Source organism: Lytechinus variegatus, chromosome 15, assembly GCF_018143015.1.
Source record: "Lytechinus variegatus isolate NC3 chromosome 15, Lvar_3.0, whole genome shotgun sequence".
In the NCBI taxonomy this organism is placed as follows: domain Eukaryota; kingdom Metazoa; phylum Echinodermata; class Echinoidea; order Temnopleuroida; family Toxopneustidae; genus Lytechinus; species Lytechinus variegatus.
The window spans coordinates 2,384,541-2,404,569 of NC_054754.1; the positions used below are offsets into that span (position 1 = coordinate 2,384,541).

A 20,029-nucleotide genomic window follows, 5' to 3' on the forward strand; every position below is an offset into this window, starting at 1 on the left:
ATGCAGAAGTGAGTCACTACTGGTCACATGTGAATTTAAAGGACAAGTCCACCCCAACAAAAACTTGATTTGAATAAAAAGAGAAAAATTCAACAAGCATAACACTGAAAAATTCATCAAAATCGGATGTAAAATAAGAAAGTGATGACATTTTAAAGTTTCGCTTCATTTCACAAAACAGTTGCACATCTCGGTCGGTATGCAAATGAGGGAAATGATGACATGACTCACTATTTCTTTTGTATTTTATTATATGAAATATGAAATATTTTGAATTTCTCGTCATTGTCATGTGAAATGAAGTTTCATTCCTCCCTGAACACGTGGAATTTCATTATTTTAACATTTTGTGCTTCAGGCAAGGAGGTCTTAATCGTCAAATTCGTAAAAATTGAAATATTGTATAATTCAAGCAATAAAAAACAAAAGAAATAGTGAGTGAGTGACATCGTCGACTCTCTCATTTGGATGTAACTGGCTCGTTCATATTATTATTTTGTTAAAAATAAGCGAACGTTTGAAATGTCATAACTTTCTTATTTTACATCCGATTTTGATGAAATTTTTAGCATTGTGCTTGTCTGATTTTTCTCTATTGATTCAAATCAACATTTTTCTGAGGTGGACTTGACCTTTAAATCATACATGTATTTGATCGAAGCATGCAGTAGTCATTTGAGACTGAGGTTTTAAAAGTTAAAAAGTGTTTTACCAGCATTATAGTTGTAGATCATTTATCTTCTCTTTCTTGTCTTTCTCCAGTAGCATTATTGTGAGAGTGGATGAAGTAGACCTCTTCAAGACAGCTGCGGTCACCATGGGTAAGCATAAAGATCATCCTGAGACATTCAACCATGCTCTTCTTCACTTGCTAGACCAATTCCCTGGCTTCGCTGACATCTTTGACGAAGAGACCTTCTACTGGACATTCTTGGTCTTTGTGCTGTCAACGTTCCTTCTAGCTTACTACCTCTCCCGCAACATCACAATCAAGGCTGTTGACTAGTACGGGAACACTTCAGATTACATGAGCTCTTTTGCATATTGAATGTATTGAACGTGAGAACGTATTCAGGGATTGATTGCCGTCTGCCCTATTTTATTTTTGTGTAAATCATTAGGACATGTCAAGAGATACATGTTGTAGATTGCTGTCTGCCCCTAAATTGACAACTCATTAGGACATTTCCGAGGGACTGTTAACTATTTGCCCTTCAGTTTTATTCGCTTTTGTCGAGACATCATGGACAACCTTTCGTGCAAGGGAGGATGGAAGAGAAACTCTGACAGTTGACACTGTCCTGCTGGGACCATGATACAGCTGTGCAATAAAAGTGCTACAAAGACACATTTTCGAACAACTTATGAACTGGAACTATCTAAAAATAACAACAGAGCCCTTTGCAGAGGACGAGATGACCTGACATTAGATTGGTTGATTACTTTTCTACTAGTACTGACTAAAATAACAAAAGTTGGTAGGTACATGTATTTTTCTAGTGAATGTACATGTATCATAGACGTAAATATGTAGAACTTGAAATCGTACTATAGAATCATTTCTTAAAAGGGCAAGTTCCCCCATCAAAAATTGATGCTGAAAATTTCATTGGATGTGAAATATGATGAAAGTTATAACATTTTCAAGTTTTGCTCATTTTTCACGAAACAGTTACTGATGCACAACACATTTATCCAAATGTGCATGATACCACTCTCTCACTATTTAGTAAATGAAATTTGACAAAGTAGTAAATGAAATTTAAAAAAGGAGGATCTTTATGAATTATGATTGGTTGCTACAATCCCCTTAATTAGAATCAAACCATGTTTAATTTTAACATAAATATAATGAGGGATAAATTAATTTCATATACAAAAGGAGTAGTGAGTCAGTGACGTCATCGATTCTCTCATTTGCATTCCCATCAGGGAGCGTATTACAGCTGTTTTGTGAAGTTCAGCATTACTTTCATACATCATAACTTTCTTATTTTACACCCACTTTTGATGAAATTTTTGGTGTTATGCTAAGTTGATTTGTTTGTGTTATTGCCTTTTTCCTAGAGAGGACTTGCCCCTTGTATTGGTTGCATCTTTCGTGGAATCCATTTATTTGTAGCTGATCGCGAATACTTTTGAGCCATCCAAATTTTTTTTACAATCGTAATGATTGCCACGACTGACCTCAAGATCTGATTATGAAAAGTTGAAGACCACAGTCTCAATCTTGAATCAGGACAGTGGGAACTACCCTGCTTCTTTTAATGACATTATCTTGAGTCCTTACAAGCCTAATTTAATTTTAAATCCTCCTAAAAGTACGATTCGGTAATTCATTACTACAATAGATTATATGATTGTGTGTGGCTGTTTGCCCCAAATGATGGTGTGGATATACTGAATTTGATAAATTTAGTGATTTTATTGAAAATTTTCTGTGATTCGTTTTGGTGTCATTTTATTTTACAAACATGTTAATTCGCTTCTCAAGCATGTAATGGACAGACCATGCAGGTACAAGTTTGATAGATGAAGTGTTCAGAGGACCCTTTTTAAAGAAAACTGAAAATGTAATATAAAATATAATGATTTATTTATTTTTTCTTTATATTGGGGTAGGGGGTGGGATGGGTTTGGTTGGGTCTATCAAAATGCCTTGTTTATAGAACAAAGCCTTGGCAGAGTTTTTGTTTGATATATTTTACACAATATTAAGAGGCTTTTATCATTTAGCCATGCGGTGTAAATCAGAAATCGGAATAAGTCAATTGCAAATTAAGCTCTCCTCCCCCTACTATACATGTATCTAAAGCACAGAGTGTTCATGTAGCTTTGCATCTAGGGTCGAAGGTGCAGTGGGATGGAAATGCATTTTCTTTTCACAAGAGAGTAACTTAAAAGTGCAACCGGCCTCTTACCAGTTTTACATTATTATATGACAATTACACAACAAAGGCAAGAGTGAAGAAAGATGTGCTACTATGGCAACAGCAGTGTACTTGAAAAACAGAACCATGATTGTATAAACAAAGTTCAGTGTAAATTCAAACAAAGTTCAGTGTAAATTCTAGCAAAGTTCAGTGTAAATTCTACCAAAGTTCAGTGTAAATTCGAGCAAAGTTCAGTGTAAATTCGAGCAAAGTTCAGTGTAAATTCGAGCAAAGTTCAGTGTAAATTCGAGCAAAGTTCAGTGTAAATTCGAGCAAAGTTCAGTGTAAATTCTAGCAAAGTTCAGTGTAAATTCTACCAAAGTTCAGTGTAAATTCTACCAAAGTTCAGTGTAAATTCGAGCAAAGTTCAGTGTAAATTCTACCAAAGTTCAGTGTAAATTCTAGCAAAGTTCAGTGTAAATTCTAGCAAAGTTCTAATCTGAGGCTGATTCTATTGTCTTCCTTCATTTACTACCATGATAAAATTATTAATCAGTGGTTGTCACACGGTACAGTAAAACTGTTCTGTACGTGCAATATGAATGGAAAGTCAATGAAATTTGTTATTTTTATTTAAAGCTAAATGATGGTAGTTGCGGTAAAACACTAATTTCGTGAGAAAGTCTGTAAAACCAAGGTTAAGTATGACTATATCATCGTGGATCTAGATCTAGTACAGTTTCATTAACTGAACTTTGTGAAATCATAAAATCTTTCAGCTGAAATTCGATCACACTGGAGATCGCCAACACAGATAGGCACGTGTGGGACAGTGTAATATTATTGCTGGAATAAAGAGCCGACGGAAGTGACCGAATCCGCGCTTATTTTGCTTATTTCTCAGCAGTTACACAATTTCTTCCAGAATCTTTTGGCACATATTTTCTATTCATATAAACAAACACTTTGGTGGTCATTATATTAGATTCTGTAAAAGTCATTTTGAGATCGTTACCAGAACTGGAATTTATCTTTAAAGATTACATGTGCAGGCCTTCATGTACATGTTGGGTGAAATATAACCACTCTTGCTCTTTTCATAGGCAATAAATATAAATCTGGACTTTTGCCTACATGTAGGAAACACCAATCACTTAAACCCTATCTTAACGGGGCTATTTCAGACCAGTATATAGGGGGGGGCCCAATTTGACCCCCCTCAGATCTCGGCTGCTGATCAAGCGATTGCCACGAAAATTTGCACGCGCGTAGAGCTGGATGTAAACTACAAGACTGTATGGTAATATAAAAAAGAAATCAATTCTTTGTATTTGTAATTAATTAATTATGCAAATTATAAACGTATAAAATTTGCCCTGAATTATTATTTTTTTTTTATGTTTTTGCCTTTAACTCAATTTATATAGCTACCTGTAGTAGAATGCTAATTTTTGGTTGGAGTATCAATTATTATATTTCTGACAAATATCTTTAAAAAATTGCAAAAATATGATTAATTTCTTATATATTTTTGTGTTTTTGTCTCACCTGCATAGCAGAGTGAGACTATAGGCACCGCTTTTCCGACGGCGGCGGCGTCAACATCAAATCTTAACCTAAGGTTAAGTTTTTGAAATGACATCATAACTTAGAAAGTATGTGGTCCTACATGTAGTTCATGAAATTTGGCCATAAGGTTAATCAAGTATTACTGAACATCCCATTAGAGTTTCATGTCACATTACCAAGGTCAAAGGTCATTTAGGGTCAACGAACTTAGACCATGTTGGGGAATCAACATCAAAATCTTAACCTGAGGTTAAGTTTTTGAAATGTCATAACTTTATTATATGGACCTAGTTCATTAAACTTGGACATATAAAGGTTAATCAAGTATCACCAAACATCCTGCATGAGTTTCACGTCACATGAATTTTCATGAAAAGATATGAATTTAAAAAGGGACTTTTTGGATGGCCCTCCTGCCACTCCCCTGCCCTGCCCCCCCCTCCTCCGGCACCCACATGACCAAGGTAAAAGGTCAATGAACTTTGGCCGAATTGGGTGAATCTGTTGAATTACCATCATAACTTTGAAAGTTTATGGATCTGATTCATGAAAATTGGACATAAGAGTAATCAAGTATCACTGAACATCCTGTGCGAGTTTCAGGTCACATGATCAAGGTCAAAGGTCAATGAACTTTGGCTATGTTTGGTTTTTTTGTTGAATAACCATCATATCTCTGTAAGTTTATTGGTCTAGTTCATAAAAAGTGGACATAAGAGTAACCATGTATCACTGAACATCTTGTGCGAGTTAAAGTACATGTAGTTTTCAATGTCAACACTGCTATGTTGAATCACGTGATGCAGGTGAGACGGCCAGAGGCATTCCACTTGTTTCATTTTTTTCCACATTCAAAGGGTCTTTAAAACAAGGACATGATTACAACTGGAAACTTATTTTCACTAATTGTAAATTCTGAGCTTTAGATCATACTGGAATTCTCATCTTTAACTACGTGTAAATAAAAAAACAGGTTTTGATTCTGTGTGTTTGGTTCAGACCCCATTTATCCAAGCTGAACAATTCATGTATTTAAATGAGGACCTTTCTACAAAATATTGAACACATTATTTTTTAGATAGCCAGGATTCAGTCAAGCTATGAATTCATGGAAATAAGTCCCTCTTCCTCAAGATATCTGGAGCACAGTGTTGAGGTAAAAGCATACAGCCAAGCTACAGGGTATGAATAATTCATGTATGCAAATTAGGGCCTGCCCCTTCCTAAAGGCATTATCTTAGGTACACAAAGCAGGGTAGCCAGGCATCCAGCCAATCTCATCTCTCTATTCCCTGTACCCACATACTTGATAAGATCAATTATATTCCATGGAGCAGTCAGGAGCGACCATTGTCTGGCTTCTCATCCTTAACACAAACCGATTGATCGCAAGACAATTGTCTATCTCACTGCTACTGCAATACCAAGGAATCCCTATTGTGTAAACTTGTTCTATTGTACACAAGGCTTTACCCCTGCCTTTAGCGATCTGCAACAGACAACAGTTACATGTACATGTAGAAGTATCATACTTTGCAAAACGTGTGAAGAGTCTGTAGATGTTGCATCAAATAGCAACAAAGGGTAGAGATCTTGTTGTGTTTGATTTTTCTTAGTATGTGAGGACAGCTTTTGCAGATTTGGTGAGATATTACACTGTAGCTATAAAACGTTATTTGTTTAGTGCTTTGTTTTTGCTTGTTCGGTTATCTTCAAGGGTTGTCTTTTGGGAGGTTTAATTGTTTGTGAGTGGTCATGTATGTTTTCTTAAGAGTTAATGAGATTGCGTGTTTTATCGTATTATGGCAAGTCATTATACATGTACATGTAGCTTTGCAGTTTGCCTTGCAGTTTGTAAGACATTTCTATTCTGTTTTGTGTCTGCTTCAAAGATTAAAACCACAAAAATTATGTAGGAAATGATTTTGTTTAAGTGATTGCGCACATCAGCAATTAACCTTTTCCCGAGTTAATTTGAAAACCTAACTTGGGAAATAACTATATTTGCATACTGTGTAAAGCTTTTGTCTCTGAAAATCTCTCCTAAAACCTAACTTTGTGACCTTGTTCTCTTCTCTTTTTTCTTGTTAAGAATTATTTATTATAAATTGATACTTTTGTCTGTATTTATTTCCATGTGACATGTAATCATTGAAAATGTTTTATATTTTCTCTAAAATTCCAGCTGGACTCTTTGAGCATGGGGAAGCAGACCAGTAAACTAGCAAAAACTAATCTAGATAACTTGGCAGAAACAACACATTGTAAGTCAACTTTTGCCCACTTTCAATATTTGTATTTGTTTCATTGCTACCATTGGAGAGTGACGTTCCAACAAAAAATTTTAGCTTGTAAATTTGGATTGCTTGGATTTCTTAGTGAAAACCTTTTTTTTTTTGCTTTTCAAATTTTTCCTCTGCGAAAATGGCCCACCCGGGCCCCCTTTTAGAAAATCTTGGATCTGTCCCTGATAGAAATGAGACAATTCTTCATTACTTTATTTTTTGTCTTTAATTTGTAATTTAAGGTAATGGTAAAAATGTACTTACTTTAATATGACCCAAGTAAATTTGAATACCCACCCAGGGTAATTTATAATCGTGAGAATTACAGATTAATATTTATGCTTTCCTCTTTATTTCTACAGTCAGTGAGAAAGAGATCAGACAATGGTGAGTAAATAGTTATTGAACAAATTTTAAAAATGTTATTTACTCAGTATTAATAGTTTATCATTGCACTATTTTTTTTCCTTTTAGCAATGGGCCCTAGTTCAAAGATTTAAGATTTTCAAGATCTTAAGACTTTGAGATACAGATGTGACATTTTTGGCATATTCAAATCAAGATTTGGGGAGCTTACATGTACATGTATTTACTAAAAAAAAAAACCCACAATGATACCAGCAACAAAACATAGAATTTGATGAATTGAATTTGCTTGGTTATGGTATATTCTGGCAGAGGTTCATCAAGTGATAAGATCAGATTGTTAGCTATTGTTTCCAAGCTTCAAATTTGCTGAGATTATGATTTAGCAATTCTTTCCCTATATACATCTATTACCATCTGAGACATTTCCATTACCAGAATGAGTGTTTTTATTTCAATAATGCCACCCAATAATTTCGCTTGCATTTTTTCAAAATTCTTAATTTTTTTATTCATATTGTAGGCATGAAGGGTTTACCAGAGATTGTCCAAATGGAACCCTGAATAGACAGGTCAGTAGTATATTCAAGAAATATAAACTTAGTAGTGGATATAATTAGAATGTGGCAGACTGAGTCACAATTCACATTGGAATCTGCAAGTTTGTTTGGTGTGCCAATGCCTAATCGATGAAAAATGAATTTATGTTTCTGCTTGTTTTATCCTGATTCATATACAAAAATTAATAATGATATTAATAACAGTATATTTACCCAGGGAAGCCACTTCAGTTCCGAAAACTTTTCTCCCAGCGGGTCCTGCTATTATTCTTTACTCGGCTAAGCTAGGCTACCTATTCAGGTGCACACAGCTTTTTGAGGAACTACTACCTGCCGGTGAAACTTAGCCTGTGAATATAAAATTAAATAACATCACATATGAATTCTTAATCTTCTTTACCATATTCTTTTTCAAAAGCTTTAAAGCAGAATGGGAATAGAATTCATTTGATATTCCCTCAAAAAAATGATGGCTGTTTCCCCAGAAAGAAATACAGTATATAGAGAATCAACCTTTCTTATATCACAGATAAATTCTTGGTCTTCTTGATCTCTGCACCCTTGTACTGTAGCTTTGATACTGATTTTTTTATCATCTAAGGTTAGCAGGTATGCATACATGTATGAATTGCATATTGTACAGGTACATTGTATATTCTTGCTTATTTATTGTATCTAATTTTTTGTTTGAATTAACTAAAACCTTTTTGTTGAACATCATGTACATGTAGTGAGCACTGTTTAATTACAATATATTTTATTTATTATGTTTGCTTTTATTTTCCTCAGGAATTCCTTGAGATATACAAGCAGTTCTTTCCATTTGGGGATGCCACCAAGTTTGCTTCATACGTCTTTGATGTCTTTGACGAAAATGGGGTATGTCTTTATCCACAATACAAGTCTGAAATTTTTGAAGAAGTTGTTCCCATGAAGTAAAGTTGGTTTAGGAAGAAAAATATTCAAAAGCGAATCTGTGTAAAAGTCACTAATTAATCAGACAGCAATTCTGATACAAAAACTAACAGACAACCCTCTTGTGATTTCGATTGAATGTGGTTATGAACCATTCATTCAATTTTTACTATTCCTTTTGTTAATAAAAGCTTATGAAAATGGATTAAAAACACATTTTTGGGGAAAAAGTTTTGCTTTTTGAAATTGAAAAATTTTGTGCATACTTTTGGTGAATTTTGTGAATATTTGCAGGAAAAATTGTAAGTTTTCAAAATAACGGAGGGGGGGGGGGGAACTGGCCCCTGCCACCCCCCCCCCCCCCCCCCGTTGTATATGGCCATGTACATGTATTCCCTCATAGCCATTTGGGGCTTTATTTGATTTTGTGATAGTATACATGAAGATGTACATGTATGCATAATTAAGCATGGGTTAGAGGTAGTTCAAAGAGATATTGTTCAAAGAAATTGATCTCTTTGGTTGTGTAGATAACATATTTGTAAATTATATTCCAAATGCACATGGGATGGTTAAGATCTTGGTGGGGGGAGTCTGCATATAATTTTTACTCTGCTCTGTGTTTTTATTAACAGCAGAGTTATGCTTTGTTTTTTTTTTAAGCCTTTATTCCACTTCGTTGAATTGCAATATCCACATCTTTACCTGTATAGAGTTTTTAAAAAATTGTGCTGAATTGATCGTATCTGGAATGGTATAACATGACCTTGGCAATTTTCCCCCCTGAAATGCTGAAAAGATCCCTAGAAAATGGAAAATATCCATTCGCTGCAATGTTACAGCTCTTCCAATGACACAGATTTAGGCAGTACATGTAGGTTGGGGAAAAGTCGTCCAGAAAAAAAGATACTTGACAGAACCCTGAGTGTTAACTCCATCATACATGTACATGTAGTTGTCTAATTACAGGTGCACTGCACTTAGATTTTATCGAAAACTGGGGCCTGGCATGATATCATAATAGTATATCAACCTTCATCCAAAGATTAATTATTTTCCCGAGGTCACTAGTGTCATTAAAGATGGATATACATGTATTTCATGAAGGACATTCATATTGTGTTAATACTACATTGTATGTTTCCAAAAAAAAATTTAAGCAAGGGGCTATTAAAGGGTAATTTGTCCCCTTCAAATAGCCACTACATGTACATGCATATATGAGAAAAGAGCCACCAACCCAGTATCAAATGATATTTCTGCCCTTAAATCATGCTGCATATTGAGTCTCTTAACACAATACATGTAGGTGGACTTCTAAGCATGTTCCATGAAGTAGATAATTTTTGCACTTTTTAATGTTTCAATCCCCCCCCCCCCCCCCCCCCCCCCCCCCGGAAACAAAACCCAGCCACTGAAAACTGCCTTGAATTTAATAATTGTCACACAAACAAAGTACTTCAGAGACACACAAACGACACTAACAGAGTCTTCGGTTGAGCTGGAGATAATAAGATTGTGTCTTTACGGACAATTAAAGTGGTTGCTAGGCAACCAAGGTTTATTGAAAATCTTTCCAAGGGAAAGCTTGTATAAGGGAAACATTTATCATCTTGAGTGGTAATTTTCTTTTGAGGCTGTGTATAGATTATAAAGCCAATCATAATGTTACACAAGGATCTCTTTGTGGTATGCGTGGGTGTGGTTGCGTTTCCAAAGGTTAACGGAAGTATAATTTTCTCTGGACATTGTGTGTTGAAATAAACTCTGTTGCATCATATGAAAATTTATATTTTCACATAATGTTGGCATTAGGCAACATGGAAATTTCTCATTTATTAATGCAAGAAAATATACATGTAACTCATCCACAAGCTACATGTATAGAATATTTGAGTTTCTACATAAAAATGAAATTCAAAAGAAACAGCGAGTGACACCAATTGTTGCATGTCAGCTTCGTACGCTTATAACTGTCATGTGAAAAATAAGCAAAGCTTTGCATTGTCATGCAAATTTCTAACATGTACATGTACTTTAATCAGATTTTAATAAAACTTTCATCATTTCATGTACATGTTCATTTGTTAGATTTTTTCTCTCTTGATTCAAATTGATATTTTGTCGGCAGACTTGCCTTTTATTAAAGTTAATAAAGTATTTAAAATATTCAATGTTTTTATCAAATTTTTCCTGACTACACAGTGTTTTTTTGGTTGTGATGTAATTTTTCTTTTGTTTGTCATGCTCAGGATGAGGAGATTGAATTTGAGGAATTTATTCAAGCTCTGTCTGTCACATCCAGAGGGAACATTGATGAAAAGCTAAATTGTAAGTTCATATTCAAATTTTGATTATAATTACTTTCATCACATTCTTCCTTTTATTTATTTAAATTCCACCGTTTTACTTTAAGATGCTTGATATGAAATAATATTAACTAAAAATGACTCTGATAATGTATCTCCTTTAGTGCATGCACAGTAGAAATAGAAAACCTAATTAATTTTTGACTACCGGTAATTTTTTTAATTCTTACTGCAAGATTAAAATGTTATTTTTTTAAAACTAATGAATGAGTTGGCAACACTCATACTCTACAAAAATGTGGTTAACTTCAGGTTAAATTCAGTAACACATTTTACTAGAATCATGTTGCAAATAATATATCAAGGGCTTAAGAACAATTTATTTTGAAGGGGGGGGGAGCTGAGCCAAAAGTTGAAGGCTGAGCATGCATAAAATCACAAATTGATGGTCATTGTCATTATTTTATACAAAACTGAGTAAATCCCCTCTCGTTTTCCTAGCCTTTGTTTATTAAAGGGGATGAATCATTTGGAACAAGTAGGCTTGTGTCGAAACAGAAAAATCAAAGAATAATGTGAACAACTTTCCCTTTGATGGACTATAACATAGCCCCAAAATGTCTCTTTGCTTTTTCTTATGGTGATACAAACTCTTTATCCATTAATGTATTCTTTAAAAATCTGTATTACATGCCATCCTATAGAATATGCAGAATACATGATCTAATGAAAGATGTGATAAAAGAGACAGTTTAAGTGTAATATATACTAAAGTAATGGGGAGAGTTGTTCACAAGTAACATCATAAATCTTTGTTACATTGCCAATGTGAGGATCTCCATAGCATTAGTGATCGCAATATTCAAATGCTCATAACTTTCTAATTATTTGTCCAATTTTTCTCAAACTTTTGTTGATCAGTTTCTTTGATTTTTCTGTTTTCACACAAGTTAACTTGTTCCAAAGGTTTCATTCTCCTTTAACACTTGAGTGGTCATTGGAATGAATGATGTTCTTCACTACACCACCAGGTGAGTGTTTCATAAAGCTGTTCGTAAGTTAAGAGCGACTTTAAGAACGACTGGTGATCCTTTCTTGTGGTAAGTGGTATATACATGTACATTGGCGATGGTTAAGCGCGTAAGAAAGGTTCACCAGTCGTTCTTAAAGTCACTCTTATCTTACGAACAGCTTTATGAAACGGCCCCCTGGTGGGTGTTTCATAAAGCTGTTCGTAAAGTTACGCACAACTTTACGCACGACTGGAGCATGTTCTTAGGTCATAAATCAATTACTTTAATACCCCTGGGGGTGTTTCACAAAGATTTAAGTATGACTTAGAGTCGCACTTAAATACCGAGTTGCGTACAGTATGAAAGGCTTGACCGCATTGGTCAGATCGTGTCATGAGGTCGCGCACTAATGCGTATCTATCAATAAGATCGCGCGTTGCATATCATGTACGCGTCCGCATTTAAGTGCGACTTAAGTCATGCTTAAATCTTTGTGAAACACCCCCCTGGTGTGTGTTTCATAAGGCTGTTTATAAGTTACCAATGACTTAAATTGTGACTGGTGACCCTTTTTTGCACTAAACGATATATCCCTGTGTATCTGACTTTAGCACCTAAGAATATGTTCCAGTTGTGCGTAAAGTCGTGCATAACTTTATGAACAGTTTTATGAATCATCGCACCTGGCATCATGGCTTTAATTGATAACCTCTCTCTACCCAGGGGCTTTTCGTCTGTATGACCTTGACGGCGATGGCAAGATCACGAGACGAGAGATGCTCTGTATCGTAGAGTCCATCTATCAGATGGTGGGCAATATGGTCCAGCTTCCTGAAGATGAGAATACACCCGAGAAGAGAGTCGACAAGATGTTTGCTCTCATGGACAAGGTAAAAAAAGTGATTTTATGCAGTGGTTTTCAGTTTGCATCCTTTTTCCATCAATACAATGATCTTGAATCAATTACGGTATTCATTTTGATATACCAGGGGAAACGATTATGCTGCGGCACGGTGATTTTTCCCCCAATATTATCAAACGAGCCCTGGAAAATGAAGAAACAGCCCCGGAAAATTTCTATTCACTGTACTGTAATAGCTTATCCAAATGTTGCAGATTTTGAGAGTAGATTATAAGGAGTAGCCCCTGAAAACAAGAGAAAAAGTGTTTGCCTGCCCACTTTAATAAACGATTGCAAATAAACATCTTGCAGCGAACAAATACATATCAAGCATAATAGCAGTGGGATTACAAAAAACACAAAATAATGGCTTATCAAAAATTGAACCTTGGATTGTGTGTATTTGAAGGGGGAAAAGCACATCATAATAAAAGAGTTGCAGAAGATTCAAGGGAGGATGGGCAAATATATAAAAACTGAAGTATATTCTCATCAAAATGTTAAAGGGGAATGAAACCTTTGGAACAAATAGGCTTGTGTAGAAACAGAAAAATCAAAGAATAAGAATAAAGAAAGTTTGAGAAAAATCGGACAAATAATGAGAAAGTTATGAGCATTTTAATATTGCAATCACTAATGCTATGGAGATCGTCCCATTGGCAATGCGACAAGGATGTGTGATGTCACTGATGAACAACTTTCCCTTTGGCGGACTATAAAATACCCTCAAAATGTCTCTTTTTGCTTTTTCTTATGGTGATACAAACTCTCTATCCATCATGTATTCTTAAAAAATATGTATTACATGCCCTCATGTAGAAAGAACACATGATCTATGGATAGATGTGATAAAAGAAGCAATTCAAGTGAAATATATACTAAAGTAATGGGGAGAGTTGTTCACAAGTGACATCACACATCTTTGTCGCATTGCCAATTTGCTATCTCCATAGCATTAGTGATCGCAATATTCAAATGCTCATAACTTTCTCATTATTTGTCCGATTTTTCTCAAACTTTTGTTGATCTGTTTCTTTGATTTTTCTGTTTTCACACAAGCTATCTTGTTCCAATGGTTTCATTCTCCTTTAAATATCTTTATTAAACAAGGCAGAGCTTGAAGAATTTTAAATGCGTTCATTCTGTGGTGGGGCTCACTACTTTTTATGCACCACTGTGTATGCAATCAAATTGCAAATTTCTGTTGTAAGTGTACCATTTATAGATCAAATTTAGCTGTAGCAAAAAGGATTAGACTCCTTGCCTGGAGAAGCATATCTTGAACCCGTCTTTAATACAAAGAGTTACGATTGATCCAATCAACCGCAACTATGGAAAGCTACTGACGTCAACATCTAAAATACATGTTTGTACAAAATATTTTCTAGATCAGAGCCCTGTCTTACAAAGAGTTGCGATTGATCCGATCAATCACAACTATGGGAAGCCAGTAACATCAACATCTAAAATTACATGTTTGTTCAAAATATTTTCTAGAAATGATGTATATTTAATACACTCACTCTTTTTTTGATAATATGCTTCTCTTTGTATTCAAAGGACATTGAGCAAATTTTCTAAGGAACAATTATGACATTGATGGATTTCCATATACTTAAGATTGATGGGATCAATGGTAACACTTTGTAAGAAGGGGCCATGATGTATATTCATACATGTACATTCACTGTTTTCTTGAAAATTCAGTATGCTTCTTTCTTTTCTAAGGACATTGCACAAATTTCCTGTAGTAGAAATTATGACATTGATGGATTTCCATATACTTACCATATACTCTTTGTAAGAAAGGGCCCAGAAATCAATTGCAAGACTGATTCAGAATCCCAATTGATTGTGATTATCTTGTAACACTCTACTAGTAGTACTAATAGTATCATTCATTTAAAAAAAATCATTTGCAGAATCATGACAGTCAGATATCTAAAGAGGAGTTTTTAGATGGCTCCAGGAAAGATCCATCCATCGTTCAAGCTCTATCGCTCTACGACGGCCTTGTGTGAACCAACCCTGACCTGTACCATCATTCGTCACGTGAGGGCGTCTTACATAGTGTGCTAACATTCCTTGTTCATCAAGATCAGCGGAAATCACAAGGTGCTATCATATTTCAAAAGCATAATCGTCACTTTTAAGTGCTGCGCTACTCGTCTAAAGTCACTGAATTGTTTTATACGGTGCATCCCGCATACAGAGGATACCCAGGTTTTCAGTTTTCTTCAACATAGTCTTTCATTTATATCATCATGAGATATATATATTTTTTTCTTCTGCATTTGGATGCGTGATATGATATGAATACATGTAGTTCATACATAGATAAGCAAAAACAAGCTTGGAATTTCAATGCCAAAAGCCCCAAACCAAGTTGCATGGAAAAAAAGGTCAAAATTTTTATAGGATTCAGTGACCTTGTATAAGAAATGGATGGCTCATTACCCTACATTTTTGTATCCCATTGTAAAGTTTTTTGAATTAATGAGATCAGATTCAGATTCACGTCTTAGTTTCTGCCTAGCCGTGTCTGGTATGATTCAGAATTTATTATTTGTAGTCTGTCATGCAAAGAATTTTGGTTAAAGCATATTTAATGATTGTGATATCTATTTGTAAAGACAGGTTTCCTTTTTGCAGAACCCACTATATATTGTATTATGAAACAAGGCGGTGGCTTTGGAATAACACTGGTCCAAGTTTTGGTAAAATCTTCAATGCAGGATCTTGTTTAATATAGAGTAGAATGAGGTTCAACATATTTTTTTTAGCTGAAAATTATCATGATGACATATGATCTTGAAGGGTATGCAACTGCATTATTATGACTATTACAGAGCTACCAAGTCTCATGCATTATGCGTGAGACTCAAGCATTTTGGACTCTTGTTCATCCCCTCAAATCTCTGTCTCACGCAACTATCACAGCCTATCCCCATATACATTGTACACAATGTCTGTGATCTCACTCAGATTCACAGAAAATCTCACGCATAGCTGGTCTTTGAACTTGGCATCTCTGCTATTATCATGCAGTTTCAATTTTAGGTCCCAAGATCATATAAACCTTGCAATTAGTTGCAATATAAAGAAAAATATTTGCTGAAAATACAACTGATATTTCACTTGTAAATTTCAATTTGAGAATGATACTTGCAGTTCATTGCAAATAAGTCAGAAATTTTTAGTAACGGATATTTTTGTGTGATGATATAAATAAAAGTAAGATTTGTAGAAATTACAGTCATATCCTTACCTGATAGTTTTTTTTTTTAGTCTCAAATTTAAACTTATATTTGGTGATTTGGAAATTATACTAATAGTAACACTGATAACAATATGCAGCATTTCTAAATTTTAACTTTTCCATTATGGCAACTTCCATGGTAACCTTCATTTTGATTGGCTGCAGAGCCCTGTTGCCATGGTAGTTGCCATTCTGGCAAAGTTACAACAGTTGCAACTCTTAATGAAATGGACCCCGAGTGTTTGAGCATTCTTACCTGGTAACCATGTTATGCAACAGGTAGGGAGTGGCAAATGTAGAGAAACATCTAGCAGCAGGACGCGAGATGTGCTGATAGGATTTGAACCCCAGACCTTGTGATTCAAAGTCCAGAGACTGACCCACTTAGCCACAGCCATTACATGTAGGAGATAAGCTGTAAAGATAATCCTTACTCAAAACTGACATTCATATACATGTACATAAATAACTTATTATATTGTATATCAAAGTATTCACAGACTTGCACAAATCATATACACAAATGCATGTAAGTTATTGATATCTATTGTCAAATTGTATTTTGTCTGCATTCCTTTTGCAATGATGAATTGTATTCTTGTCATTTTATTCCCCTCCTCTTCTTATGATGGTCATCATTTCCCCTTCCAACAATCTGCTGATTGAATATTCTGGAGGATTTATGTGAAGCAAGTGCCTTGGAAGTACTATTGTCATGTCAGTCAGTACTTTTGTTTTCTGTACTGTTCAATAGTAATATTATTTACTGGTTAGTTATGTAATAGATACATCTACCCACTCTAAAAATGCAGTTTAATGCATTTCTATATTGCCCCTACTCAGCCTTTCTGCCAATGTTTTGCCCTCTTTTAGACTAGTCTGCAGGCACAGACCCTGATTGAAACTTTGATCAGCAAGTGTGCCTCCACACAAAGACTAGCACATACCAAACTTGCTGTTTCAATTCAAGGGCCTTCAGTACACAAGGCACGAGTAGGCTGCACATTCAGACCCTTAATTCAAGTGAAGGGTTTGCCCAGCAGACTACTTGTAGACTATCAGTTTTTGATAATCGTACGTATTTCCCCAAAAGTTCTTATTTTGTCGACTGTTTTCATACATGCCATGATATTTGTATGCCATTTTGATACATTTAAATACGATATGTTCATTTCTAATGCCAGAATGTGATAGTCATGAAAATCAATTTCACTCCCATCAACATTCCGACGACCTTCAACTTTTGTTGTATTGAAGTGTTTTTTGCAGACATGGGCCCTATTTTATATAAATTGGATATGATAGCAACTTGCAGGAATATCAGCTTCCATTGGAAGAGCCAATCAAAGAGCAGACTCTTTGCTGTTGTCATGGTAATTGTCATTCCAGCAAGTTTTGCTATCATAGCAACTTTTAATGAAATGGGGCTCGGGGTGATTTCCCCACAGGAGGGGTGCTTGTATCTCTGGATAGATTTGGTTATTTGACAAAAAGGGGTATTTCTTTCCAAAAATTCATATATATTGCATCCCTCAATTCAAGGGAGCAGGGCACTGTCACTTTGAAAAGGATAATACTTCACATAAAAAGGGAATATTCAATGAACTGTTCTTGAGGGGGGGTGCCTATTGCGCCCGATCCATACGTCATGCCCTAAAAATAGACACTTGTGACATTTATCTTACTTTGAAGTGAGATTGGTATTTTTGCTCTCAAGAAATTCATAGCTGGCCTGTTGCATAAAAGTTACCATTATGGCACTTAGCAATGCAATGGTAACTTGCATGGAATCCTTGATTTTGATTGGCTGTTAAGTGTCGTTACCATGGTAGTTACCATTGGATGGCAAAGTTACCATAATAGTAACTTTTATGCAAAGGGCCCCTTATCTTGCCTCTTTTTATTATTTCAAACTCTCAACAATATGTTGTAGACTTTTCTGCATGCATTTGACTTTGATCATTCAGTGTCGTTTCGAATTTTCCAATTTATCCATAGATAAATTATTATTGCATCTTGTATTTTATGTTTTCAACTGTAAATGTAGATTTTGACAAAATCACTTTTTGATAGTAGCACCCACAGTGGATGGCTAAGATGTATAACAGTATGATCTTAGTATTCTTTTTTCTTTTTAAATCATATGTTCTATGAATGTGAATTCATTAACCTCATGTATTGTTATTATGCATAATTATGTGTAGTTTACATTAGCAAAATGACTTGTGTGTAATAACAGTGTGAAATTTGTGTGCAATTTACTGTTTATTGTTTATTAATAAATGACAAAGTATGACACTTACATGCAGTTGGTCACAGAAGTTTGTATTGATCAATTATTATAATAATAGCTGGATTTATAAAGCGCTTTTTGCCTGAGGATACAAAGCGCTGCTATTATTACCCTGGCTTAAGCTCGAGCTACCATCACTGGCGCTCGGTGCATTCAAGGAAATAATCCTGCTGGGTACCCATTCACCTCACCTGGGTCGAGTGTGGTACATTTTGGATAAACTTCTTGCTGAAGGAAAACACGCCATGACGAGGATTCTAACCCATGACCCTCTGAAAGGCGAGTGTCAGAACCACTAAACCACAGCGCGCCCACACGCCATTATGAATAATGGCTTTATTTATAGAGTAAGTTGATGGTGATGATGGTGGTGATTATGGTGATAATGATGACTATTATAATATCAAGAAGAATGGCGATGTTAAAGTTAAAGAAAATGTTGATGGGTCATGATGCTGAAATGATATACAAGAGTAGCATGCCGGTGAAGATTAAAATGATGGTGATGACAGTGGAAGTGATGAGACTGATGGTGATGATATGATGATGATGATGATGGTAATGATAGTGATGATGAGGAGGATGATAATAGTAATGATGGAAGAGATGATATTTGTGATGATGATAGTGATGAGAATGATGTTGGTGATGGTAATGATGATTAGGATGATAAATGTGATGGTGATGATGATATGATGATGATGATAATGATTATGGGGTTAATGAGGATGATAATGGTAATGATGATTGGGGTGATTAATTTTATGGTGATGATGATGTATTGGAGTAATGGAGCAAAAAAAAGTTGAGGAGGCAAACGACACAGCATATCGCACAAATTTATAAAAAGTTGTGAGAGAGCAAAACTGTTCAACATCATATACAAAGATCCAATATTGTGATAGGATTTGACATAATATTCAGAAAAAAATCATATTTTTCCCTTCTCTCTTTGCCTTTCTTTATTTTTTCTTGGTTGTGAAAAATTGGGGAGGGAGGGGGGGGGGGCAAGCGCTCTAATGCCCCCATCTATACGGCTGCTAAAATATTCACTGATATCTAATTTTATGGCTTGCCTTTGACTACCTGCACTCCCCCCTGCTTCCCATTTTTTTCTTTTCTTTCTTTCTTTCAATTCGGTCCTTTTCCCCCCAAGTTTCTTATTAATCATGACAATTAAAAGTGATGGTGGTGATGATGATGATCGACGTGACAACGATAACGCTAATGATCAGGGCCGGATCCAGGATCTTCCAGGGGGGGGGGGGGGGCAAAATTTTGACAAAAAAGTCTTTATTTTTAATGGGGGGCACACTTCTATTTTAACAGAATTAAAATTTAATTGTTCCTCTCAAAGGGAGGGAGGGGGGGGGGCATGGGCCGGCTTTAATTGCCCCCCCCCCTGGATCTGCCAGTGCATGCTAATGCTTATAAAATGATGTTGGTGATATTGAAGATAGCACTGTCCATGATGATGATGAACACTGTGTTCACTGCCTATACATATTTACTAATTTCTTTCTTTATGTTTTGTTCTTCATAACTTTCTGCCTTTTCCTTCATTTGTTTCTTGTTCCTTTAGTTTTTATATTCCTCTTTCATATTCCCTTTATATATTTTATTATATTATATGTTTTCTCTCTAGTTCTCATTTTTCCCTATTCATTATTTTTACTGATAGATTTG

At 35.2% G+C, this 20,029-nt stretch overlaps 1 protein-coding gene across 2 annotated transcripts; it reads left to right on the forward strand.

The window, feature by feature from the left end:
• The first annotated feature begins 1,004 nt into the window (after positions 1-1,004).
• LOC121428446 (neuronal calcium sensor 1-like) lies at positions 1,005-18,352 on the forward strand. 2 transcript variants are annotated; one of them, XM_041625058.1, is made up of 8 exons: positions 1,005-1,478; positions 6,628-6,706; positions 7,090-7,114; positions 7,617-7,665; positions 8,443-8,532; positions 10,821-10,899; positions 12,614-12,780; positions 14,714-18,352. In XM_041625058.1, the coding sequence occupies exons 2-8, from the start codon at positions 6,643-6,645 to the stop codon at positions 14,810-14,812; spliced, it is 573 nt and encodes a 190-aa protein (XP_041480992.1). In that variant the 5' UTR covers positions 1,005-1,478; positions 6,628-6,642; the 3' UTR covers positions 14,813-18,352. The 2 variants fall into 2 exon arrangements, with proteins under 2 accessions (XP_041480992.1, XP_041480991.1); XM_041625057.1 differs by lacking the exon at positions 1,005-1,478 and adding an exon at positions 5,751-6,085.
• Positions 18,353-20,029: the final 1,677 nt, after the last annotated feature.